Source organism: Esox lucius, chromosome 21, assembly GCF_011004845.1.
Source record: "Esox lucius isolate fEsoLuc1 chromosome 21, fEsoLuc1.pri, whole genome shotgun sequence".
NCBI classification, from domain to species: domain Eukaryota; kingdom Metazoa; phylum Chordata; class Actinopteri; order Esociformes; family Esocidae; genus Esox; species Esox lucius.
This window is the reverse complement of record NC_047589.1, coordinates 12,648,462-12,664,135: the sequence shown is the minus strand read 5'-3', so window position 1 is coordinate 12,664,135 and position 15,674 is coordinate 12,648,462. Positions and strand designations below refer to the sequence as shown.

The 15,674-nt window shown below is 38.9% G+C and overlaps 1 protein-coding gene across 3 annotated transcripts in view; it reads right to left on the bottom strand.

The window, feature by feature from the left end:
- Window positions 1–3,564: 3,564 nt before the first annotated feature.
- LOC105029635 (cadherin-6) overlaps window positions 3,565–15,674 on the bottom strand; it is a 61,682-nt gene continuing 49,572 nt past the window's right edge. The window contains exons 8-12 of one of the 3 annotated variants that reach the window (XM_010903110.4): window positions 14,644–14,780; window positions 14,145–14,266; window positions 13,945–14,053; window positions 11,466–11,714; window positions 3,565–4,830 (exon numbers count right to left, since the gene is read on the bottom strand). In XM_010903110.4, coding sequence (XP_010901412.1) covers window positions 4,337–4,830; window positions 11,466–11,714; window positions 13,945–14,053; window positions 14,145–14,266; window positions 14,644–14,780 — 1,111 coding nt within the window. In that variant the 3' untranslated portion in view covers window positions 3,565–4,336. Of the gene's footprint in view, window positions 4,831–11,465; window positions 11,715–13,345; window positions 13,415–13,944; window positions 14,054–14,144; window positions 14,267–14,643; window positions 14,781–15,674 lie in introns of those variants that run through there. The other 2 variants (XM_013139553.3, XM_020041590.2) reach the window with 2 other exon arrangements.

Here is a 15,674-nt window from a genome sequence, read left to right as displayed (position 1 = left end):
TGGTCTGCTTTTCCTGGCTGTCACATCTCATCCACGTGAATATACTTCACCTGAATTATTGATCACTAAGGCTTACAGTAGCGGTTATTTGCCCTTCTATGAAACATTCCTCCTTTCTTCCATTCTTGAACCTAATGCATTAAGAAATATATAATGTATTATAAATATATATATATAATGTATTATGGTAACTTGGGATGTGATTTGATTGAATCTTAAACATTCATTAAAATATTCCTACTGCATCTTAGCCAATTTAAGAGTGATGCCTATGAACATGTGGAAATCATCAAACTCATCATAATCCATTTGACCAGTACAGAGAACTGTGTTTGCCTAGGAAAATTTGAAAATTGATGTTTATGTGCCACATTCTCCAAATTAATTAACAACAATGTACTATCTTTTGGTAACATATGCAGACAATGCTAGCATACTTTTTGGGCAAATCTCAACTACTAGAGAGAAGTAGTGTAGCATTTGTAGCAAAATATGTACAGTACAGTAACAGCAGTTGGATGATTGGCTAAGAAATCTAGTTAGCTAGGTATATTTAGTTGTACTGTTATGAGATTATGATAGCTAATGCTACTCCATACAGTCAATAACTTAAACTGGCCTGCTAGATGGCTACGGTTACATTAATTCAGAGCTATGCACATAATACCATCTAGCTAGTCCCTGGTATATGTCCTTGAGAAGATTGTATCTAATAAGATATTTATCTGATTGCCATGCCTCTTGCAAACAAAGTTTGTTCTTGATAAATATCAGCAAACATACTGAAGCACTATAACGTTATCTATAACCGCCTTTTTGCACTGGTTTGTTATGCATTATTCATTACACTCCATACTTAGTCAAATTCACTTTTTCCTTCTCATTACCCAAAAAGAATCAAGTAACTTCAGTGTTTGCAAAAATCTGAATATTCCATCCTCCATACAAAAATTACTTATGAGAGTACATAAAATGCAGGGTTCAGATATATAGTAAGCTAGTTAAAGATGCAATGTGGTACTTTTTCAAATTAGGTACACATGAAAACGTTTCATTTGATGAGCAATGTTCCTCCTAATATTTTAGTATTTTTTAAATGAGAACTTCCTTATAACCCTGAAGTCATGAAAATCGACTATTCCTTAGCCCCCCCACCTATCGGTCAAGCACCTCCTTCTTAGCCCCAGGAGAGAAAAATCCCGGTGTCATGCCTGTGGATCAGCATCTTTTCAGTTTCAGTGTCACAAATAAAAGGCACAGCCTGTGCCTGTAGAATTACATTTTACACAAAGTGTAAAATGTAATTCTACTGACAGTAACACTTTGCATTACATTTGTTGGTAGTCTTTGCTGGTTAGCAAGTTATTAGTCCAGTAAGTGGGGACTAAATTGCCTAAAAGTAATTTAAACAGTTACCCAAAAGCCGCAGAGAACTGTTAGGGCCTTCTATGACTTCAGAGAAGGTATTTAGATTTTTGTATTATAATTTTATGTTTCTTATTCAATTTCTATTGATTTAATCTTTTCAGTCATTTGAATGGTTTTGTAATTATATTTATTCAGTTTGGGAAAATAATCTAGGGTGCTCAGGCAGGGCCAGGTCTGGAGGAGGTGCACGGAAAGGCATCCGCCAATCAACTGTATTTGAGGAGCTTGGTGAGAAGGCAACAACTGTTGGCGCAATTATTAGAAAAATTGAAGAAGTTCAAGATGCCGGTTAATCTCCCTCGGTCTGGGGCTCCATGCAAGATCTCACCTCGTAGGGCATAAATTATCATGAGGAAGGTGAGAGATCAGCCCAGAACTACACGGCAGGACCTGGTCAATGACCTGAAGAGAGCTGGGACCACAGTCTCAAAGAATACCATTAGTAACACACTACACCGTCATGGATTAAAATCCTGCAGCACACGCAAGGTCCCCCTGCTCAAGCCAACGCATGTCCAGGCCCGTCCAAAGTTTGCCAATGACCATCTGGATGATCCAGAGGAATGGGAGAAGGTCATGTGGTCTGATGAAACAAAAATAGAGCTTTTTGGTTTAAACTCCACTTGCCGTGTTTGGAGGAAGAAGAAGGATGAGTACAACCCCAAGAACACAATCCCAACAGTGAAGCATGGAGGTGGGAACATCATTCTTTGGGTAAGCTTTTCTGCAAAGGGGGCATGACGACTGGACCGTATTGAGGGGAGGATGGATGGGGCCATGTATCGCGAGATCTTGGCCTAAAACATCCTTCCCTCAGTAAGAGCATTGAAGATGGGTCGTGGCTGGGTCTTGACAACGACCCAAAACACACAGCCAGGGCAACTAAGGAGTGTCTTCGTAAGAAGCATCTCAAGTTCCTGCAGTGGCCTATCAGTCTCCAGACCTTTGGAGGGAGCTGAAAGTCTGTATTGCCCAGCGACAGCTCCGAAACCTGTTAGGATCTGGAGAAGGTCTATATGGAGGAGTGAGCCAAAATCCCTGCTGCAGTGTGTGCAAACCTGGTCAAGAACTACAGGAAATGTATAATCTCTGTAATAGATATTGTAAATGTGATTTTATCATCTCTCACAGTTGAAGTGTACCTATGATAAAAATTACAGACTTCTACATGTTTTGTAACTGGGAAAATCAGCAACATCGGCAGTGTATCAAATACTGCTCTCCCCACAGTAACTATTTCCTTAATCAAGTCCTGATTTATGTGTTCCCTTAATTTTTTTGAGCAGCGGTACATAGACATAACTTTTATCCCACACCTAATCTAAGCAAAAACCTCCTTGTGGGAACTTGTGAAATGTACCAAATAATTGTAGTTGTCTTCGATTTACATTACAGGTATATTGTTAAACTGATGGCGGCTACACCATTTAGGGAGCAGGACCTCTTGCCGCTCTGTATGAGCTGAGCTTCACCTGAAAGCCAATGGAGTGTGCAGAGGATTGAGGTGACATGTTAAACTTGAATGGACAAGTGACACTAACATGATTGGAATTCAAAAGCTGACCTAGACAGCAGCTGTGTATCACCACCAAAACCAGACACCCTTGGAGTACAATCAGGTGAAGAGAGAGAAACTGGACTTTCCCCTGGGTGAAGATACCCATTTTAGAGTGTTTGTAGAAGTCAGAATCACAACCAATGACTACTCAGTATTGAAAGAGCTTGCCTGGTCTTTTCACGTCACGTCTGTAAGGGCATGGATATTTGCACACGTACACGGGCTGGACAAAATAAAAGAAACACCAAACAAAATATCAATATCAAGAACATAATTAAGGATTGGGTCATATTTTTCAGGCAAACTAGTCGTTTGCACCTTCTCCTGTAGAATCTGTAGTTCTGCTGGGGAAGTCTTGTGCAGATGGTGCTTTCCCAAACTGATGTTATTGATAAGCCTAGGCTGTGGAATCACCCCTGTGTTCTTTCCCAGAGACATGTTTCTGTCACATGCACATACATTGTTGATATAATTCATATTTGCAGTGGATAATATCTTTATTTTGTAGATATGTTACCTTCCCTTATAACAAATGCAGCTAATAATGTTTGGAAATTATTAGTTTCATGCTATTCGGATGTGGCCCAAAAAATTACAATGTCCTTAATCTGCAAAATATTATGGAACTGCTATCATTTATTTATCACTTGTACGGAGGCCAAGGGATGAACTATGCACACTAAAAATATAAATAAAGTGTTTTGTTATGGAATTTTTATTAATAAAATAAGTATAAAAAATATAAATATAAAACAATATGACTTGGCATTCAAACAACATGAATTATTCGGTCTGTGACAGTTACTCTACAACGTATACGTCCTTATTACATTGTACACCTACTGTATATCATCCTTGTTACATTGTACACCTACAGTATATGATTAAATGAATCCACAGTGTGACATATTAACCTTACTAACCTTTCACATGAACATTGCTTGTCAAACAAAGATAACAAATAGGATATAGCATGTCCATAATGGGAAAAAAAAAACTGTTCATACATGTATCTAGTTCAAATTTGCTTTGCCGGAAAAAGCTTTTTTTCTTTATTTTTTTTCTCCAAATAAACATTGATAGTATACAAGACTACTATCTTGCTCCTCTGTTACAAAACACATTGTCCACACCATTGTTCACAAAATGTCCTAAAATTCAAAGGCATCTTTCATGAGTATAACCAAAAACAGCAACATTTTAAGAAGTGTCACCACCAGTAGTGAGTTTTTTCAAGTCTTGAATTCTACTTGCCCATCCAGATGAAAGGATGGATGGCAGGAGAGTGTGTGAGAGCGAATATCTAGACATTTTGATGATTAGCTCCTGTAGTATAGGTATAACTGTGATCTAGGTTTCCCTTTCTATATCCTTCTCTATATACATGTCTGCTAGTTTTTTGAAGGGTGGTCCCCAGTTGCTGAGGTAATCGTACTCCTGGTCCCCCTCAGTAGCTCCCGACTCCAGGGAGCTCAGGGACTCAGCCAATGAGCCGCTTCCTTCGTAGGCATACGTGGCCAGTGAGTCGTAAGGGGGTGCTGTGGGGTCTGTGTCATTCTCATGGAGCCGTCCATGAATGAAGTCTCTGACGTCGGCGTTATCCTTTATAGGTGACGTCCTCCGGAAGGGAAAGAGCATCTCTGGGATGATGTCCCTGCGCAGTTTGTTAGCTTCCATCACCTCTGGGTTGCGCAGCGTACCGATATCAAAGGCCTGGGTGTCCTCCTCTCCGCCTCCTTCATCATTGTAGCTGACGACGTTGTCTCTCACATCCTCTTTGGAGATGATCAGAGGCTCCTTCTTCCTCTGCTGCCTCCTCAGGGCAGCGAAAAGCACCACGATCACTAAAGAGGCACAGATAGAGAAAGAAGAGATTGGAGAGGATAGGACGTGTGCCTGATACATGTGTCATGCTGTAAGGAGATTCAGGAATGCACAGAGGAGAGAAAGACACATTTGCTATCAGTGATAAATTCAACTGCATTGCCGCAGGCGCTCACCTCCCTCATTAAAGATTCAGCAGAAAAAAAAATATTTAACTCCTGCCCTTAATGTCACATTCAGTGTAGAGAAGTCGAAGCACTTGAAAGGGAGCTTTCTTTCCTTCTCTCTCAAATCAAACTACCCTTACATACAAGACTGAATGCATCTCATCCTATTTTCATTTCAGACATTTATTCACAACTTGACAATGTGTGCAGGAACCTGGATCCAGGGTGTGGCACTATGAGAGCTTGCATTTTTTGTTGGAATACACCTCATTATATCTTCAGAAAATGCAATAAATAGAGCAATAGTAGATCCCTCTAATTGGTGCGTCATGATGCAGCCAGCCGGTGTTACTCTTTCCTCTTCTTCATTATCATCCTCCTTTTGCTCCTCCCCTTTCTAGCATTCACCAGGTGCCTCCCACCTAGGTGTTAATTATAAAGTTCTCTCAGCGGGAGGGGTCTGTTACCAGGCCTTCCAGAATGACCCATACTGCGGTTTTGGTTGTATTGGGGTGGCATGGACCAGCGTGGTGCATTGAGCAGGAGAAACAGGATAGCAAACCGTTCCAGCTCAATGCCTATTGCCTGCAGTCCTGTTTTTGGAATTGGACAGACTGTCAGAGGAGTTCAAGCGAGAAAACCATTGGATAATGAGCACATGTCATGATATTTTGCTCAAGAGGCTTGCATGGGGTACAAACTTAGCACTTCCAATCTGCGTGAGCCAAAATCCAAAGCTACAGTAGAGTTCTCTTTACTGCCAGACACTTCAAGGGTGACTATGAGAAAGAAAAGGTTGAAAGTATGTCAATACTTCATTTGCTAGCGAGGTATCAGTGTCTTGGCAAGAATGTGAGCAGTAAGTCAGGTGGAGATCATATAACATGTGTTTTTGAAAGGAAGAGAGTACACATACATAACCTGGGTCTCTGCAGAGAAGGAATAGCACAATCAGTTAAGAAATAAGGCACATTACAACCTGAGCATATCAACCTGAGCAGAGCATATCATATATAACACAGGGTTAGGCATTGCAAGAAGCAGAGCGTGTATTTTTACACACAGAATAAAACTGGTGAAATGACAAAGAAAAAAAATTCTTTCTAAAGCAAATATTTTGTCAAACTAGATCATTAATCAATCAAATGTATTTTATACATCATTTTTACATCAGAAGTGTTTTTACAGTGCAGATACCAAGCCTGTAATCCTAAAGAGCAAGCAACAACTGAGTTATACACTCACCTAAAGGATAATTAGGAAGACCTGTTCAATTTCTCATTAATGCAATTATCTAATCAACCAATCACATGGCAGTTGCTTCAATGCATTTAGGTGTGTGGTCCTGGTCAAGACAATCTCCTGAACTCCAAACTGAATGTCAGAATGGGAAAGAAAGGTGATTTAAGCAATTTTGAGCGTGGCATGATTGTTGGTGCCAGACGGGCAAGTCTGAGTATTTCACAATCTGCTCAGTTACTGGGATTTTCACGCACAACCATTTCTAGAGTTTACAAAGAATGGTGTGAAAAGGGAAAAACATCCAGTATGCGGCAATCCTGTGGGCGAAAATACCTTGTTGATGCTAGAGGTCAGAGGAGAATGGGTCGACTGATTCAAGCTGATAGAAGAACTACTTTGACTGAAATAACCACTCGTTACAACCGAGGTATGCAGCAAAGCATTTGTGAAGCCACAACACGCACAACCTTGAGGCGGATGGGCTACAACAGCAGAAGACCCCACCGGGTACCACTCATCTCTACTACAAATAGGAAAAAGAGGCTACAATTTGCACGAGCTCACCAAAATTGGACAGTTGAAGACTGGAAGAATGTTGCCTGGTCTGATGAGTCTCGATTTCTGTTGATACATTCAGATGGTAGAGTCAGAATTTGGCGTAAACACAATGAGAACATGGATCTATCATGCTTTGTTACCACTGTGCAGGCTGGTGGTGGTGGTGTAATGGTGTGGGGGATGTTTTCTTGGCACACTTTAGGCCCCTTAGTGCCAATTGGGCATCGTTTAAATGCCACGGCCTACCTGAGCATTGTTTCTTGAACATGACAATGAGTTCACTGTACTGAAATACCCCCCACAGTCACCAGATCTCAACCCAATAGAGCATCTTTGGAATGTGGTGGAATGGGAGCTTCGTGCCCTGGATGTGCATCCCACAAATCTCCATCAACTGCAAGATGCCATCCTATCAATATGGGCCAACATTTCTAAAGAATGCTTTCAGCACCTTGTTGAATCAATGCCACGTAGAATTGTGGCAGTTCTGAAGGCGAAAGGGGGTCAAACCCAGTATTAGTATGGTGTTCCTTTAGGTGAGTGTACAGCTAGGAAAAGCTCTGTAGTAGGTCAAACCTTACAGTTAGGAAGAAACCTAGAGAAGAACCAGTCTTTGAGGGGTCGACAGTCCTTTTGTGTCTGTGATGTTTCATGCACTGGTAAATTTTTGACAGTTTTGCTCAGGGTGAAGGAGAGTCATAGCTGCAGTGCGGGAGTACAGTATTCTACATTGTAGAATAATAGTGAAGACATCAAAACAATGAAATAACACCTATGGAATCATGCGTTAACCCAATAAAGTGTTAAACAGTTGAAAACACATTTCAGATTTTTTTACAATCTTCTAAGTAGCCACCCTTTGTCTTGATGGCCGCTTTGGAAACTATTTGCATTCTCTCAACCAGTTTCATGAGGTAGTCACTTGGAAAGTGTTTCAATTTACAGGTGTACTTGGTTAAAAGTAAATTTTTAGAAGTTTTCCCTTAATGCGTTTGAGACAATCAGTTTTGTGTTGTGACAAGGTAGGGTTGGTGTACAGAAGACCATCATTATGTCCTGTAGTAGTCCATATTATGGAAAGAACAGCTCATATTAGCAATGAAAATGACAGTCCGTCAGTACTTTGAGACATGAAGGTCAGTCAATCCGGAAGATTTCAGTTGTGATAACCCTAAAGCGCTGTGATGAAAGGCTCCCACAAGGACAGTGACAGGAAAGGGCAGCGACACAGAATTCAAGTAAGATCAGGCCTTTATGGTTGAATTGCTGCAACAAACCAATACTGAAGGACGCCAATAAAAACAGACCTGCTTGGGCCAGGAAAAACAAGAAACGGACATTAGACCAGTAGAAATATGTCCTTTACACCGATGAGTGCAATTCTTTGGTTCCAGCAGCCATGTCTTTGTGGGACTTAAGAGTAGGTGAACGGATTATCTCCATATGAGTGGTTCCAACTGTGAAGCATGGAGAAGGAGGTAGATGGTGTGGGGGTGCTTTGCTTGTGACACTGTATGTGATTTATTCAATTCAAGGCACACTCAACTAGCACTAGGTTACCAGAGCATTCTGCAGCGATGTGCCATCCCATCTGGTTTGCGCTTAGTAGGACTATCATTTGTTTTTCAACAGGACAGTGTCCGAAAACAAATATCCAGTCTGTGTAAGGGCTATTAGACCAAGATTGAGAGTAATAGTGCAACATCCGTGGACCTGGCTCCCACAATAAGCCAGGTCCATGGTTTTGAACGAGTTGGACCACCAAAGTGAAGGAAAAACAGCGATGTGGGAATTCCTTTAAGACTGTTAGAGAAACATTCAGGTTACTACCTCATGAAGCTAGTAGACAGAATGTAAATAATGTGCAAAGCTGTCATCAAGACAAAGTGTGGCTACTTTAAAGAATTGAATGTACAAATATATTTTGATTTTATTGATGTACATGTATGTTTACACATTTTTGGTTCTTAAATGATTCCATAAGTCTTGTAGAATCCAACACTCTGCATCATTTGGAGCATGGACACCTGTTTGTTAATATTACCCTCTCATGTGTTCATTATCACAGACCATATTTAAGTTCCTCCTTCCATTGTGGGAATATGTTGTTTTTGTGTAGTTTGTGTTACCTTTTAGTCAATTTATTAAAAGGCCTGTGTTCTCTCTGCACCAGTTTCCTGTGCCAGCCCTCCAGTGTTACATCTAGCTCAATGTCATTCATCACTCTGGTGATATTTTTTGTATTGTCTATTCTAGCTCGCTTAGCTAGCTGATTTTAGCCAGCTCTTTGAACTCAATTGGCTTCATTGAAAAGGCTATTATCTTGTTGTGTAATTTACTAATACCAAAGTAATTAGGACCTTGGCTAATATCCAAGGCACACAAATATAACTAGAGTTGGCAGTGGTGATAATTAACTAGCTATATTACTGTACATTGATTGACCCTGACATTTTCTTGACTAACACAAAAAATGAAAGATACAGCAAAACAAAGCAAAACTTTGTGAAGGCAAGACATACAGGAGGAGACTTAGAAAATTATAAAATTGCCCATAAATACATCCCAAATTGACAGTATAATGTAATATCTCTTTATTGTGATTAACTTCTCCATGCTTATCTTGGCAGTGTTTTGTTCTGATTTAAGTGATCAAAGAGCAGAAGTTGTTGTTCTCTGAGCTTACATCTTGAATTAAAATCAAAAAGACTATACATTTTTTTTTATAAACTAGGTGTTTCAAATCCTGAATGCTGTGCGGCTGATACTGTAGCCGTCGTATATGAGACCATATGCTATGGGTATGACATCACAGCACTTTTTGTCGCTTTATACTTCAAGAATTTGTTTTAAAAAATACTACTAAATTAAAACATAGTTTCTTACCTTTTATTTGAAAGTATTTGTGCAAATATAGCTTTCACAATTTAGATTCCGGCACACATGTAAATTATAATAATAAGAGAGCGTTTTGATTCTAGGCTTTATATTTGCCTTTGGAGTCTGCTTCTGGTGTTCAGTGAGGACCAGCTTCATAATAATTCTGTGCTTCAGATACATCTTTGCTCTAGTCTTTAGATTTATGAAATTCCTTAATTTACAAATTCTGTATCAACAGAGAACTCTCACTGAGACAGCAGTCTGGGTCATGTGTACCTTTTTCTGTTGTGCACCTCTTCTTCATTGTTCAACCAATTACATTTGTGAGAGAAGTTTACATGAATGGATGCGTTGTTAAATATGAAAGCGGAAGTTGTGTCTCATTCTATAATGGCTGTCCCTGAATTCTGACCATTCGATTGGTCAACATTTGAAAATGTGTGTTTTCACATAAACATACTTTATCCTTATACAATCCTTATTTAATACAATGAAATATATGTACTGAGCTAGACTGCTGCTCTAAACACTCACTGAATGGTGAAATATCACAATTGAAGAGTAGTCAATCGAATCTATAGGTAGAATTTCATGTAATATATTTATTTCTGAAGTGACTGTTTAAAACCATCTTGTGACACCAAAACCATGTAGACCACTGTCAACTGATAGTGATAGACTAAGATAGACCTATGACATCTGCAATGAATAAAGTCAACAATCAACAAAATGGGGTTAGCCTAATCTATACATTTCCCCTGAACACAGGAACTTCCTTTTGTGGAAGTTTAACAGACGCTGGTTGACATCTAATAAAAATTGCATTCCTTTATTTTCTGCAATGGAATGCTAAAGTGACACATCTTTTATCAATAATGAAGCTGCCATTCAACATAAGACACTGGTGAAATGGCTTTAAACAGATTTTGTTATGGTCTGTGCTTTGAAAATGTATAATTCTAAAAGCTAATACGACCGCTAATTGACACCTTGAGTAGGTACAGTACAGTAGAAATTGCTGTTATGGAGTAACTGGGGTTGTATTTGGCAATATTCAAAGTATTTTGCCTGTAACTTATTGATACAGTATACCTTTGAACATAAGCCATCCATATTTTTGCTTTTTGCTGGGTAAAATTACATGCACACTTGCTGTTTTTCACAGTGTGCTTTTACATACTGCATTAGCTAACAAAGGGATGTGAAGTGGTGCTTTAGAATGTCAGAAAATAGCATGTGACCTACTTTAGCAGGGAAAAACACAAAGACCTTTTTGTCAAGTGGATATATCCACTAATGAAAGCTTTCATCTGCTGCATAATTTTCACGAGGAAAGACAGTATTTACAGAAGCAGCTAGCAAAGTAATGTCTCAGAGAGTCCCTCTTTTGAACTTTAGATCTTTAGATGAATAAGTTCGATGAAAGTGAAAACAAGAATTTAAATCCTGTTGATGGTCTCAGAGGAGACAAAGAAGCAGCTAGCTAACGCCAGACCAGATGCAAGTCCCTTCTCATTCAATAGGTTGTTATCACATAATAATCTATCACATGCGGTTATAGACTAGTTCAATACGGTGCAGCATCGTTCACTGAGGTGGAGTCCAACACAGCCGAGAATATATGCTTCTGCTTTGAAATAAGTTACTTGGATTGGTGGGTGCTACTGCATTGTGTTTAGACTTATGACTACTTGTCTGCTCTGACTTGATCTGGATGTCTTTGGGCATTGATTTGGGCTCTCCACACGGTGTCATTTGTTATGCAGCAATTGAGTGCCGCTACCACTGGGACTGATAATGACACTTACTTAGTAGGATGATGACACAGAGCAGGATAGCGACTAGAGCTCCGGTGCTCAGGCCGGCAGACAGCAACGCCTCTGTGTTGCAGGACTGCATGTTTCCCCGGCTGTCACAGGCACACACATTCACAGTCAATGTGCTGGTGCTGCTCTGGATTGGGTAGTCATTGTCCGAGATTACCACAGGCAAAAGGTAGGTATTCATCTCACGGCGGCTGAAACCTCCCCTCCGAGTCAGGATTCTGGCTGTGTTATCTAAGGGGCGGACCGCAGAGGACAGAAATAGGGGAGATGAGAAATTAAAGGGTGTGTCAAAAGTGTAGAACAAATGGTCCCCTTAAAGGCTGTATCACTCAAGCTTCATAGTGTACAAAACAGTATGCAAAACACCTTACATTAGGTTATGTACTAAACAATGAGATCAAGTAATGGTCAGATACACTCTTAGAAAAAAAAAGCATGGGATTATTTGATTAGTCCCAATAAATTAGAAACCGTTTATATCAGGGTTTTTTTGTTATGGGGTGAGGGTGGCACCCATTTTTAGAGGGTTCTTTACTGATTTCATGCTTGGGACTATATGTCCTGTTGTTTTCAAAACTCAAAAGAAAAAGTTTCTTTGTTTATTTGTTTTTTCGTCATTGGTAAGGGAATATCTGTAATCAAGTTTCACCAAGTGGTTGTTTGGGTATGACCTGGTTCTACTTGGAACAAGGTTCTTCAGGAGAGGGTTTTGATGTGTCTACTTTACTGATGTGTCCCTCTCCACCATGTTTCCTTCTATACTAGACATTCTAGAACGTTTAAATTCTACAAAATTTTCATAGTGAAAATAAGCCCTAAGTCGACATCAACTTTCTACGCACATATTCAGTATAAATATTTAAATACATACTACCACTGACAATACAATGTCCTGCTGTTATAATTATGGGTATCATTATTGATATTGTTATTATTTGTAGTGCCGCCATGTTAATATATTTATATGTAGATATATATTTGTTTTGCACTGTCCAAAGGGAACCTGCCAGTAATTATTTTGTTGTGGTTTGTTTTGTGTACTCTATGAATACACCATTAAAACTTAACATTTACATTTTTGTTGTGCAGGCCACCTACTAATAAGTGTCACTTATTATTGCGCTGTCAAAGAGATTGACTGTTCTTCTTGTTGTTTCCAGAATTGTTGAAGTAAACACTACTGTCCAAACCCTTCTATGGAAATGTCAAACTGCTGTTTAATATTTTGCTTATCAATGATTGTGCTTCTATCTCTTACCTTTGAACAGACAATGGGTATAAATAGGATATGATGTCAGGCTCCTGTAACAGCAACACTGTATACATTTTTGTCAAATGGGCATATTCGAACTAGATTACCAATCTATTTATGCAGCATTCAATCATAGTTGGCTTACATACTAATATATATACTGCTCCGTAAAAAATGAAGAGACCACTGCACCTTTTTCTTTCCTTTCCAAAAAAGTCGAAAAGGAAGGTTTTGAGTGAGGAACAGAAGGGTTAAAATTAAGAGACCACTGCAAATTGAACGTTTCTGTTCCTCACTCAAAACTTTCCTTTTCAACTTTTTTGGAAAGGAAAGAAAAAGATGCAGCGGTCTCTTAATTTTTTCTGGAGATATATATATATATATATATATATATATATTAGTAGCGCCAATATTCCTGTCGTGTCAAAAAAGAGAGATGTCACCCAAAGATCAAGGCTTATATAATGAAAGTTCCTCTTATTAGTCCTCAAAAAAATCTACCCAAAACACCCATGTTGGTCCCATTTTACATTCCATCTAGATTCATGGGATAGTAAGATGGGAAAAAACAATGTATTTACTATGAAATTAGCTAGTAATCATTATTTACCATTAGTCGTTTTCTAGTTGATTTCCCCCCAATCCTTTCCTGACATCCCAACCAGCCCATGGTTGTTACCTGAAAACAGAGACGGTAGTTTCGATGTAATAACGTGGAAAGGAAAATGCATCATTGGTTGTTTCTCATTAGTTACTGTAAAATGGTACGGTCCTTTACATATCAAAAGTTGCCCATGCTGTGTTAATTGGAACAGAGATAGTAGCTTCTAGAGAAAGGACAGGATTTTTTCCAACACTAGAAGGCACATCGCTCCAGTTTTATCTCACAACACTGGCTGCCAGTTAACTATCTGATTTTAAGAGCTCAACTTCTTCTGTGGGGGAAAATAAGAGGTGCAGACGCCATTTAATATATATATATTTTAGATTTTTTACATAACCTCTGTATTTATATGTTATTTTATTAATCCTTCTTAAAGATTCCTGTTTATTTTCACTTATATTTTTTCAGGGCGAAGAGTTTAAATGCACTTTAGATTAAGCTTAGGTGAATTTGTTCAGCAAATAACCCTTTTGGGACCCTTTTTTCTAAGAGTGTACAAAATATTATTCAATGACAACATTTGACAATAGAAGACAAACATTTACCTTCATTGTCAACAATAGTGAAGTTTGGATTGGAGGAGCTTATACTGAACACAAACTTATGTCCAACAAGAGGCTCATCTGTGTCAACTGCACTTATCGTCTGAATCAGCTGTGAATAATGAATAATTGCATTATATTTATTTTATTTTTATTTCTTTCATGCTTTTCCTCATCATTTGTAGTGTTATTATATACTGTACCTGTCCAGATTTGACATTTTCGCAGACAAATGTCTCGTAATACATGGCAAATTCAGGTGCATTATCATTTACATCCAGCACCCTGATGAACACTGGTACTCGAGTGGTTTGGCGAGGGTTACCTAAACAAGATTTTTTTGAAGCATGTTAGTGGTGTTTTACAGTAGACCAATGCATTTACAATGTGGACCATTTACACTTTTCTTGTTTATCTAAATAGGGAATCGTTTAGACCCAGGACACCAGGTGGGTGCAAATAATTATAAGGTACAACAGAAAAAAGAAAATGTATCCCGACCTAATAGGTTGAGACTTGAATAGTTGAGCGAATGGTAAAAAAAAACGAAAATCATGAACAGCCTTAGCATCCCATTTATGTGTTTTCTTTTCCAAAGTGCCTAAATGTGTCATGCATGAACACGATCTAATAACAAAGGCCACTAATTCTTGAGATGAGACAATAAAGAGGCAGATGTATACATATATATTTTTATCTTACTTATTTCGGTTGCAACTACAGAGATGTTATGCCATTTTGACATTTCTCTGTCAAGGGCTTTCAGTGTTGTAATGGTGCCGTTTACAGAATCAATGTTGAATAGTCTCTCCAGATCAGTATGGCGGTCAATGGAGTATCTGTAGAGAGTAAATCAAATTAATCCCATGGACATCATTTTTTCCCCCTGAAACAAAGCTGATGTTCTCGTCTTCTATGAAACATTCCATCAATATCTTCACGTTAGGGCATAACATTACAGAAATCATTTACAAAATACATTACAAATTCCCCAACGTTGCCTTACACATCATGTATCATTCCTCTCCTTATACTTCTTTCATCAGGAAATAATGAAACCTCTATACTGCTGTCTAATTTATCACCGTCAATTCATGTAATCCACAGACATTTAAGTATGTAACACAATCCTCACATTCTGTACAAGCTGAGAGCAATTTGAACGAGACAGACAGCTAGACAGACAGAGAGACTTAGAGAAAGACAGTAGCAGATAGATAGAGAGGCGGGCATATACATATGCATAGAAAGACATATACATCAAAGAATACACAGACAGACAAAATCAGGGACAGAAAGGCACCATATGAATGAATTAAGAATCAGTATATGTGTGGGATGGCAGAACAGAACAGTGCATATCGATAAACCACAAGGCTCTTTCACTTTGACTTTGTGCCACTACTGCACTGGGCTAGCTTACATAAATCTGTGGACATAAACAGTGTCTGTATTCTCTTCACAGTGCCACCAACTTCCGCTGGGAAATCACCAGGAGGGACCCATGAATAATTTGCTTTTCATCCACCCTCACTCCCTGACTCCCTCCCTTCACACTGAGGATACTCTGATGGATTAGATGTAGCCAAGCAAACCCCCTTTCCAACCAAAAAAAAAAAAACTGATAAGAGGAAACATTAAGTGGTTGTTTTACCAATACTTGTCTGTTTCTCTTGCGGCTGCCTTTATACATTGCTTTGTTACACTATAACAATCCATTATGTTATGAAACA